Genomic DNA, 16,591 nt, shown 5'->3' with positions numbered 1-16,591 from the left:
ATGGTGTTTCCTTTTGGGGTGAGGAAAATGTTGAAAATTAGATTACAGTGACAGCTGCACTACGAATATAGTGGCACTGTGAATATATTAAAAACCACAGAATTGTACACTTTAAACGGGTGAATTTTAGTTATGTAAATTAGATCTCATTCAAGAAGTTGCATTTCCAAATTATAGGAACCAGAATCATCTTACCCCATTAATTTCACAAACCGGTGCCCAGGAGTCCTTAGAATGTCGGGCAGTGGGCTAGGTGCTGGGAGGATGGAGAGATGAATGAGATTGGACGAGTCTAAAATGGGGCCTTGGTGCTAAACGGTTGTATAGATGGACAGTGATTAAAACCCCTGACTCAGGGATTAAAGAGATCCACCTTGGAATCCGACGAGAGTGTTCAGATTATTTGGCCCTGGGCTCATTTCTCCTCTCCAGTTCTGCCAAACAGGGGTGGGAATTAACACTTTATTCCGAGGGGGCTTCGGAGTAGAAATAGAAACAGATTAACAACTGGGAAGCCCTCAGTACCTGCTGGGGGCCCCCAAGGTTATAACCCCCAGGCTGTGGTGGGGAAGTGTTTTTTTGTTTTGTTTTGGGTTTTTTTTTGCGGTGCTCGGGCCTCTCACTGTCGTGGTCTCTCCCGTTGCGGAGCACAGGCTCCGGACGCGCAGGCTCAGCGGCCATGGCTCACGGGCCCAGCCACTCCGCGGCATGTGGGATCTTCCCGGACCGGGGCATGAACCCGCGTCCCCTGCATCGGCAGGCAGACTCCCAACCACTGTGCCACCAGGGAAGCCCGGGAAGTGTATTTTTAACCCAGCGTACGTGGGGCTGAGTCGGGGGACTCAGATTCCCGGCTGGGAAAAGTTCGCCTGCAAGGGGAGGTAATGGGTTTCACGAGGGCCGGCGCGGCCGCGCGCCCCCGCCTGCTGGAGCACGCGCCCGCCCTGGCGCACGCGCGCTTCCTAGCGGTTGCCTAGCAACCGGTGGCGTGGAGAACGCGCCATCATGGAGCCGCCCGCCCTGACAGTGAGCGCCGCGGTCCGGGAGCACCTGCGGCAGTTGTGTCTGCACGAGTTCCCGTGCGGCACGGGCAGCTGGGTGCGGGCGCTGGCGGGGCGGCTGGAGGAGGGGCTCGGGGCTGTGAGGGACGGAGGGGACTGACCAGGGGCCAGGCCGGGGCCTAGGGGCGGAAAGCGGGGCTGGGGTGGTGCTGGCCCGGGGTGCTAAGGGGGCTGCCAGCCCCAGGAGTTGGCTGGTCTGTAGAAGCCTGAGAGGATGTTTGTGTCTGGGCGTTTAGGGATAGTCCTGACTGGGGCGTGGGGCGGTGGGGAATGGGGATGGACTGTGGGAAGAGGGACACTGCAGGGGTGGACGGGATAGGCCCCCCGGGGCCTGTGGGCGCTGACCCAGGGTGGAGGGCAGGTACCCCCCCACCCACCAGAGCAGGACCCCATCCTGAGCGCATCAGGCGGATCCGGGGCAGGCCCCTGGCTGTCTTAAAGACACGGGGCTCCTTTGGGGTGGAAAGCTCATCCTGAGAGCAAGGTTTGCAGTTAGGACCCTGCTGTGCTGTGGCCACAGGGGCCATCCTCATCACCTAAGTGCACAAGGAGCATGACATTGAGAACCCGGGGCTTCCCAGGTGTGCCTGGAAGTCTTGAGTCCTGAAGGGTTCCCGTGGACTTGGTGGGAAGCTGGGGCCCCACCTACTCTTGTCGGCTGGTTTCCATTTTCATAGAAGAGAAAACTGAGATACCAATCAAGGAACTAATTTATTTGTTTCAACAACAAACATTGATTGGGCACCTACTATGTGCCTGGCGTTGTGCTGAACTTGGGGGTTTCGTAGATAGATGTCTCTCAAGAGGAAGGAGTGGGAGAGAGTAAACTCCAGGACCGAAATCGTTCGTCTTCCACTTACGGCATCTCAAGGCTCTGAATTTACCTTTGCAGGCTTTCTTCTTCAAAAACCTTCCCTTGGCTCGTTACAGCCCACAGATTGCCTTTTGCACCTCCCGGCTTCGAAACTCTCCCTGATTGTCCTGTTTTACAATCGATTGCGTTTTGAGAGTTTTGAGTCCTTGAGAGGGGCTGAGTCATAACGAGAGAAATTCTCTGCCTCCACCTCTGCAGAATAAGTCGCGCTTTCTTCCTCAAACTTACCGAGCATGGCGGGAGCTGATCCCCAGAGACGAGGACGCTGTGGGCCCCGGGGAGGAGACGGTGGATGCCCTGCTGGGCCTGGTCTGCAGCCCCCACTCACCCTGGGCCCTGCTGGAGGGCTCAAGCGCTGAGGACTGTTTTCTGAGAGAGCTGGCCATCCAGAATCCCCTGATGCTCAAAGACAGCTTCTTCTACACCTACTTCAGGTCGCTACGGGTGGTGGACAAGCAGGTGAGCACTGGGGGCGAACACCAGGCACAGAGTCTGTGTTAGGGGGGCCATTCCCCTTACGGGCCTTGGTGGGAAGACCTAGCTCTGCTCTCGTAATTAATCTCACCAGCTTGTCCACAGAGCAGGGCCAACAATCTTGGTGAGCTGGCCCAGTCTGTTGCCCCAGAGAAGGGAGGCCCAGCCGGGAAGGTCCCCTAATGTCCTTGAAGCCAAAGTCAACTGAGGATTCACAGACAGACCCCTCCTGAAGCTTCTGGTCTGACCCTGCTGGGTGTAAACTAGAAAGATTCCTTAAGACCATAGGATTCACTGTGGCTCTGGGGTAGACAGTGGAGAAGATGGGATTCCTGGCTTCAGGAGCTGACAGTCCAACAAGGGACACAGGACATGAGCTGGAAGTTGTCCAACACCTGCAGTCAGAGGAGGCGTGAAGGTTGAGAGGTGACAGGCCACTGCGACGGCCGAGGCACGCGGATCCTGGCAGGAAAGGCGTGCAAGAGAAGAAAGGGCTTGGGGTGTGGGGCGGTCACTCTCTGCAGATGGACGTGCCATTGCCGTCCTCACTCCAGTGCCACCTCACGTGCTGGAGCTCTGAGCTCCCGTTCCTCCCTTCCAGGTGAGCCTGGTGGACAGAGACCTCCTGAAATTTGTGAAGCTTGAAGAGTTGGTGCTGTGTGCTAATCAAATCGAGGAGATTGACACCACCAACCTGCCCCCAACTCTCAAGGTAAAGGAGCCCAGGTTCTGTTCCAGGTCTTGGAGCCAATGCTGCCCAGAGGCCCTGCCCCTCCGCTGCCCCCCACACAGAAGGTTTGGCCATCGTGACTGTGCTAAGGGCCGGCCTCAGGCTTTGGAGAGGTAGGCCTGATCCCTCAAAAAGTTAAACCTAGAATTTCCACATGACCCAGCAATTCCCTTCCTAGGTATACACCCCAAAGAATACAAGGCAGGAATCAGACAGATTCCTGTACGCCAGTGTTCACAGCAGCGCTATTCACAATAGCCAAAAGGTAGACACAGCCCGCTTGTTATCGGCAGATGAATGGAGCGGCAAAATGTGGTCTTGTCCACACCGTCATAAAAAGGAATGACACATGTACAACATGGATGACCTTGAAAACATGATGCTGAATGAAGGAGGCCGGACACAAAAGGCCACGTATTAGATGATTGCACTGCATGAAATATCTAGAAGAGGCAAATCCATAGAGACAGAAAGTAGATTAGAGTTACCAGGGGGAAGGATTGGGGACTTACAGCTTAATGGGTACACAGTTTCTGTTTGGAGTAATGGATAGTAATGATGGTTGTACATTAAGTGAATGTACTAATGCTGCTGAATTGTCCACTTAAAAAGGGTTGAAATGGCAAATTATATATATTTTACCACAATAAAAAAGTTTTAAAAAGAGGTAGGCCAGGCTTTTTTTCTTTTAAGAATACTTTATTTTTAATAAATTTATTTATTTTTGGCTGTGTTGGGTCTTCGCTGCTGCGCGTGGGCTTTCTCTAGTTGCGGCAAGTGGGGGCTACTCTTCGTTGCGGTGCGTGGGCTTCTCATTGCGGTGGCTTCTCATGTTGCGGAGCACAGGCTCTAGGTGCACGGGCTTCAGTAGTTGTGGCACGTGGGCTCAGTAGTTGTGGCTCATGGGCTTAGTTGTTCCACGGCATGTGGGATCTTCCCAGACCAGGGCTCGAACCCGTGTCCCCTGCATTGCAGGCAGATTCTTAACCACTGTGCCACCAGGGAAGCCCCAAAATGAGGTAGGCCAGGCTTTATTACGAGTCTTCAGCTGAGCATATCAAAATGGTCTCAATTTTAAATTAAATGCTGAGACTACTAGATTTTGTGGCAGAAGAGGCTCAGAAGTATGGCTCAGTACTGGGCTCAAGAAGAAAGTGGGCAAGGCCTTGGAGGAGAAATACAAGAACTCTGTTATCTTTGGGTTTATTCCCTATTCCAGCCAGGGGCCCTTTGGCTTTCCCAGAGACAACTGCCATGAGTCAAGAAGTTGCAAAAATGTTAACTCGGGGCTTCCCTGGTGGCGCAGTGGTTATGAATCTGCCTGTCAATGCAGGGGACACAGGTTCAAGTCCTGGCCCGGGAAGATCCCATGTGCCGCAGAGCAACTAAGCCTGTGCACCACAACTACTGAGCCTGTGTGCCTAGAGCCCATGCTGCGCGACAAGAGAAGCCACCACAATGAGAAGCCCGCGCACCGCAATGAAGAGTAGCCCCCGCTCACCACAACTAGAGAAAGCCCACACGCAGCAACGACCACGCGCAGCAATGAAGACCCAACACAGCCAAAAATAAAAATAAATAAATAAATAAAAATTTAAAAAGTGTTAACTCATTTCCTTTCCCACTCTCTCAGACATCACCTCCACTCCATATTTTAAAGTTTCCTTCACAAAAGGAAAGGAAACTTTTTTTTAATTTTTAAGATTAATTTTTATTGCAGTATAGTTGCTTTACAATGTTGTGTTAGTTTCTACTGTACAGCAAAATGAATCAGTTATACGTATACATATATTCCCTCTTTTTTGGATTTCGGTCCCATTTAGGTCACCACGGTGCATTAAGTAGAGTTCCCTGTGCTATACAGTATGTTCTCAGTAGTTACCTATTTTATACATAGTATCAACAGTGTATATATGTCAATCCCAATCTCCCAATTCCTCCCACCCCCAATTTCCCCCTTGGTATCCATACATTTGTTCTCTACATCTGTGTCTATTTCTGCTTTGCAAATAAGATCATCTATACCATTTTTCTAGATTCCACATATATGCATTAATATACGATATTTGTTTTTCTCTTTCTGACTTACTTCACTCTGTATGACACTCTCTAGATCCATCCACATCTCTGTAAATGACCCAGTTTCATTCTTTTTATGGTTGAGTAATATTCCATTGTATATATGTACCACATCTTCTTTATCCATTCCTCTGTTGATGGACATTTAGGTTCCTTCCATGTCCAGGCTACTGTAAATAGTGCTTCAATGAACATTGGGGTGCATGTGTCTTTTTGAGTTATGGTTTTCTCAGGGTATATGCCCAGTAGTGGGATTGCTGGGTCATATGGTAGTTCTGTTTTTAGTTTTTTAAGGTACCTCCATACTGTTCTCCATAGTGGCTGTATCAATTTACATTCCCACCAACAGTGCAAGAGGGTTCCCTTTTCTCCACACCCTCTCCAGCATTTATTGTTTGTAGATATTTTTTAAATTTTATTTATCTTATTTTATTTATTTTTGGCTGTGTTGGGTCTTTGTTGCTGCACGCAGGTTTTTCTCTAGTTGCGGTGAGTGGGGACTGCTCTTCATTGCGGTGCGCAGGCCTCTCATTGCGGCGGCCTCTCTTGTTGCGGAGCACAGGCTCTAGGCGCACGGGCCTCAGCAGTTGTGGCTCGCGGGCTCTAGAGTGCAGGCCCAGTAGCTGTGGCGTACAGGCCCAGTTGCCCCACGGCATGTGGGATCTTCCCGGACCAGGGCTCGAACCTGTGTCCTCTGCGTTGGCAGGCGGATTTCTAACCACTGCGCCACCAGGGAAGCCCTGTCTGTCGATTCTTTTAAATGATGGCCATTCTGACCGGTGTGAGATGATACCTCATTGTAGTTTTGATTTGCATTTCTCTAATAATTAGTGATGTTGAGCATATTTTCTTGTGCCTCTTAGCCATCTGTATGTTCTCTTTGGAGAAATGTCTATTTAGGTCTTCCGCCCATTTTTTGATTGGGTTATTGGTGTTTTTAATATTGAGTTGCATGAGCTGTTTGTATATTTTGGATATTGATCTTTTGTCAGTTGCTTCATTTGCAAATATTTTCTCCCATTCTGAGGGTTGTCTTTTCATTGGAAAAGAAACTTTCTGACACCTGCTGCAGGAATATTTTCTTCCCGGATTCTTAGAAGGGGGTCCAGGTGGGCACAGGGAGATGAGGCATGAGTACTTCGTTAATTCCTCTCCTGAGTTGCCCAGGGCGGAAGCAGGGAGTGGGTTCCATTTTGTCTGGGCTCACAGGCTGTCTTTCCACCCGCGTCGCAGGTGCTGGAGCTCTACGGCAACAGGATGACCAGCATGGAGTGTCTGTGCACCCGCCCGCCCCCAAGGCTCCAGCACTTAGGATTGGGTCACAACAAGCTTCTGGGCCCCCTGGAGAGTCTATACGTCACCAGTGATTACTGGTAACTCGGGAGCCCCACGTGGAAAGAGGGAGGGAGGGGGTGAGCATTAGATTGGGGCTGGTGGGTCAGAGAACTCAGCTGTGCTCTTCTCTATAAGAACTCCTGGTTGGCTGCTAAGTCCAGGCCTAGGATTTATTTCTCTGACCCAATAAACAGAAAATCCCACTGAAGCCCAGGGAAGGACACCAAGAGGTATCGGGAATGAGTGGGACCTTTTGCTTCGGGGTTTCTGCTGACACTCAGGCCAGCTAATTCTTGGTTGTGAGGGCCGTCCTGGGCACTGCCGTAGGTGGAGCAGCATCCCCGGCCTCTACCCACCAGATGCCAGTAGCACCCACCCCACACCAGCTGCGACAACCAGCAGGTCTCCAGACAGCACCAAATGTCCACTGGGGGGCAAAACAACCCCCAGTTGAGAACTGCTGCCCTACAGACAGCTCTCGGTTTGACTTTGTCTCCTTGGTGGGTGAGCAGTGGGAAACTGAAACGCTGGATCTGAGGAGCCTCAGGGCCTCAGATACCACCCGTGAACATCCATCAGAGGAAGCGGGGCCAGGGAGGCCTGTCAGAGAAGCTCTGAGGATTCCGGGGGCTCAGCATCCTGGGCAGTACTTCCCCGGGCTGACGTTCATGACTGTTGCTTTCTTCACGGCCCAGAAGGGGGAATGGGGCGCAGGGCAACATCGCTTCCCTGCTTTCCCAGGTCTCCTGGGAACGTGCTCGTGGAAGGCCCGTCTCTCTGACCCTAATTTCCTCCTTCCTCCTCTTTCCCTACTCTTGGCCAAGCTGCCTCTTCACAGCCTTGGCCGTGTGCAATTCCGGATCCCTTCCCTCCACTGACCTCAGCCGTCAGGGTGTGTAGCACAGGAAGGAAACATACACTTTGGACTTTGTGTGTCAGCTGAGTTCAGACTCGTACCATGGACAGAGTTCTAAGTGTTCTGGTTTTTGATTTGGAAAACAGACTGACGAGAACGTAACCTGCTTAATGCTGAGTATGGATTTCATAGAAACACAAATGTGTGAAACCTCCGTCTTTTGCTGTTTTGAATTTAGAAGGAGGGTATATATACTTCCTGAGAATCCATTTTGCTGATGTTTCCACCAGTTCTCTTGAAGGAGGCTGATATTGGGTAAAATCTGTGTGCCGGTCAGCATGAAATGTTCTTCTCAGGTGTTTTCGTCCCTGGCTGGCCAACATCCTGGGCAGGATGAGAGGAGGGAGAGAGGGGAGTTGAAGTTCCTGAACTCAACAGCTGGGAGGCCGTCACACGTGATGACGGGACTGTACTGATGCGTTGTCCCCTTGTAGGCTTTGGTTCTGTTTGTTTTTGTGCCTCTGTTCTCAGAGCTGAAATTGCTTTGCTTTCTGCTTTGTGCAGCAGGGAGGCCCTCTTCTCCAGGTCGGGGTGCAGGGCGCCTCCTCTGCCCTCCCCGGCCAGTTCTTCTTCACCCACGTTCCCCAGGAAATGAACCAGCTGGCTTCCTGTGGTCAGGCGCTGGTCTGACTCTGGAGGGCGTCCTCCAGCTTCTAGACCCCTCAAGCCTCATGCACCCTCTTCCCAGGCCCCCCTATTTACCGACCTCTCCTACCTCCACCCACTGCTCCTCTGCGCAGAGGCTCCCCTCCGCCTTCCTCGCCAGTTTGTCCCTCTCTGCTGAGAACCTTCTAGATGCACAACCCCGTATTAGGCTCTCTGGGAGATAGACCGTTAACTGAGAAGAGGTCTGTACACGTAGAAGTCCGGTAGAGGCAGGATGTGGCGGTGGCCACCTCTATGCCACAGCAAGGAGGGAGGGCACTGGGAGAACCAGGAGCCCCTTCCCAACAGGGGGGCTAACCCAGGTCAAGGGCAGCACAGAGCTTGAGAGTTGAGGATGGGCACAGCCTCCCATCCCGTCCTCAGCACCAGGCCTTGTCCATCGGGGACTCGGGGTGCTGGGGGATGCAGGCGCCGTGGCAAGACCACAGCTACCTGTCCCCACCCCTTTGCTTAGCTGGCCTCTTGACTTCTGGCGGTCCCACTCACCTTCCAGGCCCAACCTCATCTCCCTGGACCTGAGCTTCAACGACCTGACGGACCTGCAGGGCATGGTGGCCGGCCTCCGAACGCTGCGGCGCCTGAGGTTGCTGGTGCTGCAGGGGAACCCACTGGCCCTGGTGCCCTGCTACCGGGGCTTCATCATCGATAGCCTGTCCGGCCTCTGCATGCTGGACGACATCGCCGTGGCCCCCAGCGAGAAGCATCTGTTCCGTGGGCTCAGCCACAGCGGGGGTGAGGGAGCCGATGTGCAGGGCAGGGCGGGGGGTTAGGGGGACCTGCTGGCCCGCCCATCACCCTACTGGCTGCACATGTCTGTCTGTCATCCAGCTCCCTGGCTGACCCAGACCCTGGTCAGGTGTAGGTCACCTTCTTGGTCAGAGTTCTCTCCCAGATTTTGATCGTCATGATTGAGATTTGGCGACAGAAATGGTAGGGAGGCTGGGTCCCCTCCCTTCCTAGACAAATGGGAAACATTCTTGAAATGTTGTCCGTGGTGGCTTGAGATCACCCCCTTGTGGCTCACAGCACAAGCTGCACCAGAACCTTCTCAAGGTCAGGGTGACAAAACATGGATAAAAATAGCGATGCCTGCCAAGTACCAGTCCGGGCTAAGGTAACATAGTCTCCACCTGTAACTATCCTGCAAAGTAGCTACTACCATTCCCATTTTACACATCAGGAAAACAAGGCTTAAGAGGGGGCTCTTGCCCAAAAGAGACTTACCCCAGATCACAGTGTGTTGAACTTGGTAGAGCTGGGATTCGAACCCAAGTCTGCAGAGTGAGGCTCAGCCCTGCTCGGAGGAAAGAAGGCAGGAGCTGAGCTCGCCTGCTCTCCCCCGCTGTCTGCCTGCCCACGCCCTCCCCGCGGCTCCCCCCACCCCTGCCCGTTCCCCTCTGCAGATCTCCTGGCGCAGGAGGCGCGGTTGGTGGTGACTGTTGGACATGTCACAGGGGTTCTGGACTCCTCGGTCTTGGACCCGGAACCAGGGCCGCAAGGCCCTTTCATCACTTACAGCTATTATGTAACGTACGAGTTTGTGGAAGATGAGGAAGGCAAAGGAAATGAATACGGCCGCGTGCTGGCTGAGGTGTGTCCACGGGGGCTCTGCTCTCGGGTGCTCAGGGGCTCCTGTGCAGGCACAACGGCTTTGGGGACCCAGGAGAACCCTTAACATGGATCTTTCCAATTCATACCCTACTCTGAGCAGGAAACTGGCTTCCACTCAGCCCGTTTCTTGCAGCTGGAGTAATTCTCAACCCTGTTCACCCCTTCCCATCCCCCCTGAAATGGGAGCAAAGGACATAACAAGGGAACTGCCGGCTTCCCCACCGCGTTCTCCAACTCCCCTTGCGCCTCCTGGCTCCCTTCCTGTCACATGAAAACCCAATGGTGGCATCCCACTAGGAGAAATGCCTGGGGCCAGGACTTCCCTGACGGGCCAGTGGTTAAGACTGCGCTTCCATTGCAGGGGGTGCGGGTTCGACCCCCGGTCAGAGAACTAAGGTCCCATGTGCCGCAGGGCATGGCCAAAAGAACCCAGAAAACGCGAGGGCCCCCAGCTAATGTGGAAGTTGTTACTGTTTTTACTGTTAACATAGAACTTTCAGAAAAAACAGGACTGGTAAGTTTTTTTTATAACTTCCTGGCTTGTAAGTCCATGTGTTTGCTTTGCTTCACGTCCGTCCAACACTGGTGCCCATTTACACCACCTTCATATAGTGTCCGGTGAGAGCTCTGAGGCCGGCAGCCCTGGACGTGTTTTCGTGTTTTTTGTGGTAGATCGTCAAGCCCTCGCCCAGCACAGAACAGCTAGGTGAGGACATCCCCAAAGAGCCCATCAAGGAGGCTGAAGACTCCGTAGGGCCTGGGCCGGCCTGCCAGTCCCAGTCCAGGGAGCTGGAGGAGTCCGGCGCCTCAGCGCCCTTGCCGCAGTCCATAGACTCTGCAGCAGAGCTGGCCAAGCTGCGGCCGCGCCTGGATCCCCGGCTCTGCCCGTCCCCGGGGTAAGGAGGCTCACCGGGCTGGGAGCAGGGCCCGGACCACACCTGCATTTCTCGGTCTGCATTCTCCTCCGGCCCACGGCCCTCCCTGACAGCATGGGCCTCGCAGCCTCACGCTGTGCCCACGTGTGCACATCTTCTCCAAGTGCCCTCCCAGCCTCGTCCCTGGTCCCCAGCACAGCCCCCTGGGTGATGGCCCCCACGTCTCCATCTCCCCTCCCCAAGGACAGTTCTCTTTAGCACAGTCCGCAAGCCCTGGTCTGACGTCATCGCCTGCAACTACGCGATGCAGCACACGCTCAAAGGCCTGGTGCCGCTCAGGGCCTTCCTGCTCTCAGGGACCACCGTCACCGTCGTGGAGGAGAAGGTGGGAGGCTGGTCTCCAGGGTCCACACACTGCCCCGCTTCTCCTCTGTTCCGCTCTTCTGTCAGGCATCTGTAGCCCCGCTCCCTTGTTGGCAGACCTCGGTGCCTGTCCAGAAAGATCCTGGCTAGCTCCAACCCAGCTCCTGTCCCCTAGATTCTCTCCTGGCCTGCGGTGCCACCTTCCCCCAACAGTCCCTCGGCTGCTAAGAAGGGAAAGGGAGAGACGGACAAGAAAGGGAAGGAGAAAAACAAGGAAGAGAAAGACAAGAAGGGGAAAGATGGGAAGGACAAAGCAGGCAAAGGGGAGAAAGGACCAGCCAAGGTGCGTCTGTGTGGGGTGGCCTGGGTGGTGGGGGGCTGCACGCTCGGTCCCCTGCTCCCCGCGTCCACTCGCCCGGCCTCTCCCCGCAGGAGCATAAGGGGAGCAAGAAGAAGGAGGAGGAGCTCCGTAAGGATCTGCGCCAGGACCCACCCGTCCTCCGGGTGCTGGGCAGTGGCCCAGTGGTCCTGGAGCCCCTGCTCTCCGGGGAGCCATTCGTGTCCACCGTGTGCAACTTTGGGGTGGTCCGTACCTTGGAGACCGACAGGCTGACGCTTTACAGGGTACAGCAGTGCCCCTGGCCTCCCCTGCCCACAGAAGCCTGGCCAGGCTGTTGGGGTGGGGAGGGGGAGGGGGGCCAGAACCACAGGAGTGGGGGCTGGAGGGGTGACGCAGCAAGGGTCACCTGCATGGAGGGCGGCCTTCTCGAGTGCGAGGGGCCAGGCAAGTGGGTAGGTCGGGCAGCTGCTCCCCAGGAGACCAGGAGAGGCCCTGGCGGGGGTGAGAGCACCCACCCCTTCCCCAGCATCCCCCCACTCCAGCAAGGAACTTATTTTGTGGTTCTTCCTCTCAGGATTCAAAGAAGAAGAGTAAGAAAGCTAAAAACGGTAAGACCGATGATGGGAACGGGGCAGGGAGTGTTTACTAAGGACCAGTCCTAGTCCATTCAGGTTGCTGTAAAATTCCACGGCGTGGGTGGCTTCTAAACAACAGACATTTATTTCTAGCTGCTCTGGAGGCCAGGAAGTCAAAGACCAAGTTGCCAGCAGGGTCAGGTGAGAGTCCTGTTCCTGGTTTGTGCCTTCTCCCTGGGTCCTCACGGGGCGGAAGGGACCAGCCGTCTCCCTCTGCCCTCATGACGTAATCGCCTTCCAAAGGCCCCACCTCCTAACATCATCACCTTTGGGGGCTGGGATTTCAACATATGGATTTGGGGAAGGGCACAAATATAGCAGGACTTGCTGAGGGATCAGCCTGATTGGGGACCAAAGGAGTGGAAGGATGGAGAATCATCTCTTCCAGCCGGTGGGAGGGCCATGTCTACCCTGAGGACCAAACCCTGTGTCTTCCCTGCAGCCCCGCTGCAGTCATGACATGGGCAGGACAGGCATTCTGGGGTGGGGGCCAGGATGGAGTGAGTAGGGAGGCCCAGGGTTGGGAGTGTCCAGGGTCCTTCTGGCTCAGCGGTGGTCCTGCTTCTGCAGGACATTAGCCCTGATTGCTGTATAAGGAGCCTGGACTTGTTGTATGGCCAGTGGCAGCATTGAAATACGTAAGTTTTATATTTAAATTTTTTTAAAGATTTATTTATTTTATTTATCTTTGGCTGCATCGGGTCTTAGTTGAGTCATGCGTGATCTTCGTTGAGGTGCGTGGGCTTCTCTCTAGTGGCGTGCAGGCGCCAGGGCACGTGGGCTCTGTAGTTTGCAGCAGGCAGGCTCTCTAGTTGAGGCACGCAAGCTCAGTAGTTGTGGCACGTGGGATCTTAGTTCCCTGACCAGGGATCAAACCCGTGTCCCCTGCATTGTAAGGCGGATTCTTTACCACTGGACCACCAGGGAAGTCCCTAGATTTAATTTTTAGAACTGTCTGGCTTGGAGGGAGAGGTAGGAGAACAGGTCACTCAGCTGGGAGACTGCTGCAAAAGTCTAAAGCAAGACCACAGCAGCCCGATTCAGAACAGCCAAAAAGTGGGAAGAGCCCAAATGGCTATCAATGGATGAAAGGATAAACAAAATGTGGTCCATCCATACAATGGGATATTATTCCGTCACAAAAAGGAATGAAGCACTGACATGTCCTAAACCACGGATAAACCTTGAAAACTCAATGCTAAGGGAAAGAAGCCAGACACAAAAGACCACATAATGATTTTATATGAAATGTGGAGAATTGTCAAATCCATAGAGACAGAAAGTAGATTAGTGGTTGCCTGGGGGCGGGAGAAGGAGGGAATGGGGCATGACTGCTTAATGGCTTCGGGTTTTCCATCTGCAGTGATGGAAATGTTCTGAAATGAGCGGTGATGGTTGCACAACATTGTAAATATACTAAAAGCTCCTGAACTGTACCTTTTTTTTTTTTTACACACACACTGTATTTTATTTTTACAAGAGATAAATAAACTGACACCAAGCATTGTAAATGGATGACCACAACAAAAGCAACAATGATTGCAATTACCAAACACAACAAAGGGTTATAGTTAATAAGCCAACAAAGGAGAGAAAATAGGGATTATAAAAATATTCAGTTAATCTGAAGGTGGAAACAGAAAAAACAAAGAACATATGGGATAAATAGAAAACAACAAGATGGTAGACTTAAACCCAATTATATTGAGTCACATGAAATATAAATGGTCTAAATACCCAATTAAAAGGCAGAGATGATCAGATTGGATAAAAAAGTAAGACCAAGCTATCTTCCTATCAGAAACCCCCTTTAAATATAAAGATACAAAAATATGAGAAATAAAAAGGATGGAAAAAGATATTCATGCTAACACTAATCAAAAGAAAATGGGAGTAGCTGCATTAATATCAGGCAAAGTAGATTTCAGAGCAAAGACTATTACCAGGGATAAAGAGGGTCATTTCATAATAAAGGAGTCAGTTCATTGGGAGGATGTAACAGTCCTTAGCATGCATGCACCTAATAATTGAGTTTCAAAATACATGAAACAAAAGCTGATAGAAGTACAAGGAGAAATAGACAAATCCAAAATTATATTCAGAGATTTCAGCACAAATAAGTAATTGCTAGAACAAATAGAAAATCAATAAGCATGTAGAAGACTTGAATCACTGCCAATTAACTTGAGCTAACTGACAGCTACAGAGCGCTCCATCCAATCACACACACACACACACACACACACACATTCTTTAAGTGCACACAGAACTGAGATATTCTACAACCTGGGCCATAAAGCAAGTCTCAAGAAGTTTAAAAGAATTCAAGTCATATAAAGTATCCTCTATGACCACAGTGGAATTAAACAGAAAAATATTTGCAAAATCCCCAAATTTTTAGAAACTAAATAACACACTTCTAAATAACCTATGGGTCAAAGAAGAAATCAAAAGGGAAATTAGAAAGTATTTTGAACTGAATGGAAATAAAAATACAAAATGCCAAAATTAGTAGGATATAACAAAGCAGTATTTAGAGGGAAATTTATTGCACTAAATGCATATATTAGAAAAGCTTCTAAAACTAATCAGTGAGTTTAACAGGGTTGCAGAATACAGGGTCAGTATTCAAAAAATGTTTCCATTATGAGCAATGAACAATCAGATATTAAAATTTTTAAATAATACCATTTACAATAGCATTATCAATAGAAGTTTTATATGTTGAAAACTATAAAATGTTACTGAGAGAAACTAGACCAAAATCGGTGGAGATATATACTATGTACATAGATTAGGAGATTCAGCATTGTTAAGATGTTGGTTTTCCTCAGATTGCTCTACAGAGTCAATAAAATCTCAATCATAGCCCTGGAGGGTTTTGTTTGTTTGTTTGTTTGTTTGTTTGTTGCATTACGCGGGCCTCTCACCGCAGTGGCTTCTCCCGTTGCGGAGCACAGGCTCCAGACGCACAGGCTCAGCGGCCATGGCTCACAGGCCCAGCCGCTCCGCGGCATGTGGGATCTTCCCGGACCGGGGCACGAACCCGTGTCCCCTGCATCGGCAGGCGGACTCTCAACCACTGCGCCACCAGGGAAGCCCTTTTTTTCTTTTTTTTTGGTAGAAATCAGCAAGCTGATTCTCAAGTTCATATAGAAATTCAAAGGATGTAGAATAGCCAAAACAACTTTGAAAAAGAACAAAGGACTTACACTACTGGAATTGAAGACCCAGACAAATATGGACATGAGATTTGTGATTGAATCCTGGGGTTAAAATGGGCTTAAACAGGGCCTCCCTGGTGGCGCAAGTGGTTGAGAGTCCGCCTGCCGATGCAGGGGATGCGGGTTCGTGCCCCGGTCTGGGAGGATCCCATGTGCCGCGGAGCCTGCGTGTCCGGAGCCTGCGTGTCCGGAGCCTGTGCTCCGCAACGGGGGAGGCCACAACAGTGAGAGGCCCGCATACCGCAAAAAAAAAAAAAAAAAAAAAAAAGAAAAAGGGCTTAAACAAAACTTTTTTTTTTTTTTTACATTTTTGCAAATTTCTTTAATGTCTGGCTTAATTGAGGAAGCCATATTTGCATAGCTGCTTCTGCAATCAGTCTCTGTGATGTGTTGCTGTAGTTGAAGTGTATGAAGAAAATCTCACCTCACATGGACATGTAATTGGAAAAGAGGGAAATATTTTAATAGGCTTTTAAATAACTGTGGATATTCCTCTTTGCATGAGACTTGACAACTAGTAGTTTTTTAAAGGTTGTTACAGTGTGAAAACTGAATCTATATGGGTGAAATTTTTCATAATCAGTTATGTTAAATTAATCCATTGGTCTACATTGCCTTTTTTTTTTTTTTAACATTGCATTTTGAACGGCTATCTTACCCATGCACAATTGTTAACATCTGGCAATTGTTATTTGTAAAGTACTGGTTCACTGAGTTATGCAGATCTTCCAACTGGTGACACATTTTTTTATCCATTATCCAAAAATCGCGTTCTTTATCATCAACCATAACATCAGAAAAGTCTTTTGAGTATTGGAAAACTGTTAAGTTCATGGTGGCAGATACAGTGTTACAAAATTCTAGTTTCTACTTGAAAGTTCAAATGTTATACATGTATTTATCAGAATGCTTTCAGTTGTTTTCCCTGAAGTGCCAGGCTTGCTTCATTCTTTTTTTAGAAAATATCTGCCAGATATTCACGTCGAAATAACCATATTTTGTCAGTGTACTTTCAAGTGAAAATGATGTTCCAAGAAAAAGCAGCTAGTTCATCTTGCAATTCAAACTGAGACTTGTTAAATGATCTAGTTAGATGTGATTTAATTTTATTCCTTATTACGGTTAAGACCCGAGGGCGGAATCTGATTCTGAAACCGTGCTCGCCTCGGGACTGCGGAGGTCACATTTGCGTTTCCGGGACGTGTCGTGAGCTGGCCCGGGATGGCCCGGCACTGCCAGCCCGCTCATCGCTCCGGATTCACACTTTCATATTTCCTCAGAAATAAGAAAATCTTTGGTTTCCGTGTACGAAAGCGACTACCGCCCCGACCCCCTGACGGTGGAGATCCAGATCCAGCTGATCCAAGGCCGCTCGACGGAGGAGGCGCTTCGGGGGCTTCTCCCATAG

At 50.8% G+C, this 16,591-nt stretch overlaps 1 protein-coding gene across 1 annotated transcript; it reads left to right on the top strand.

The window, feature by feature from the left end:
* Positions 1 to 1,005: 1,005 nt before the first annotated feature.
* Positions 1,006 to 16,591, top strand: LRRC43 (leucine rich repeat containing 43). The gene is made up of 13 exons (XM_060119459.1): positions 1,006 to 1,098; positions 2,134 to 2,394; positions 3,011 to 3,121; positions 6,452 to 6,591; positions 8,629 to 8,867; positions 9,539 to 9,726; positions 10,419 to 10,642; positions 10,865 to 11,006; positions 11,160 to 11,327; positions 11,417 to 11,608; positions 11,899 to 11,932; positions 12,053 to 12,083; positions 16,471 to 16,591. Exons 1-13 carry the CDS (start codon positions 1,006 to 1,008, stop codon positions 16,589 to 16,591), a joined length of 1,944 nt encoding a protein of 647 aa, XP_059975442.1.

This window comes from Mesoplodon densirostris, chromosome 15, assembly GCF_025265405.1.
Source record: "Mesoplodon densirostris isolate mMesDen1 chromosome 15, mMesDen1 primary haplotype, whole genome shotgun sequence".
Classification (NCBI taxonomy): Eukaryota; Metazoa; Chordata; class Mammalia; order Artiodactyla; family Ziphiidae; genus Mesoplodon; species Mesoplodon densirostris.
The sequence above is the reverse complement of the archived record's forward strand: the minus strand, read 5'-3'. Positions and strand labels throughout refer to the sequence as shown.

Bases quoted from the DNA above. Each gene is read 5' to 3' on its own strand.
- LRRC43 (XM_060119459.1), top strand. From the start codon at position 1,006: ATGGAGCCGCCCGCCCTGACAGTGAGCGCCGCGGTCCGGGAGCACCTG. The intron at 10,643-10,864 runs GTAAGGAGGCTC...CCCCTCCCCAAG, and splicing joins CGGCTCTGCCCGTCCCCGGG to GACAGTTCTCTTTAGCACAG. The intron at 11,609-11,898 runs GTACAGCAGTGC...TCTTCCTCTCAG, and splicing joins ACAGGCTGACGCTTTACAGG to GATTCAAAGAAGAAGAGTAA.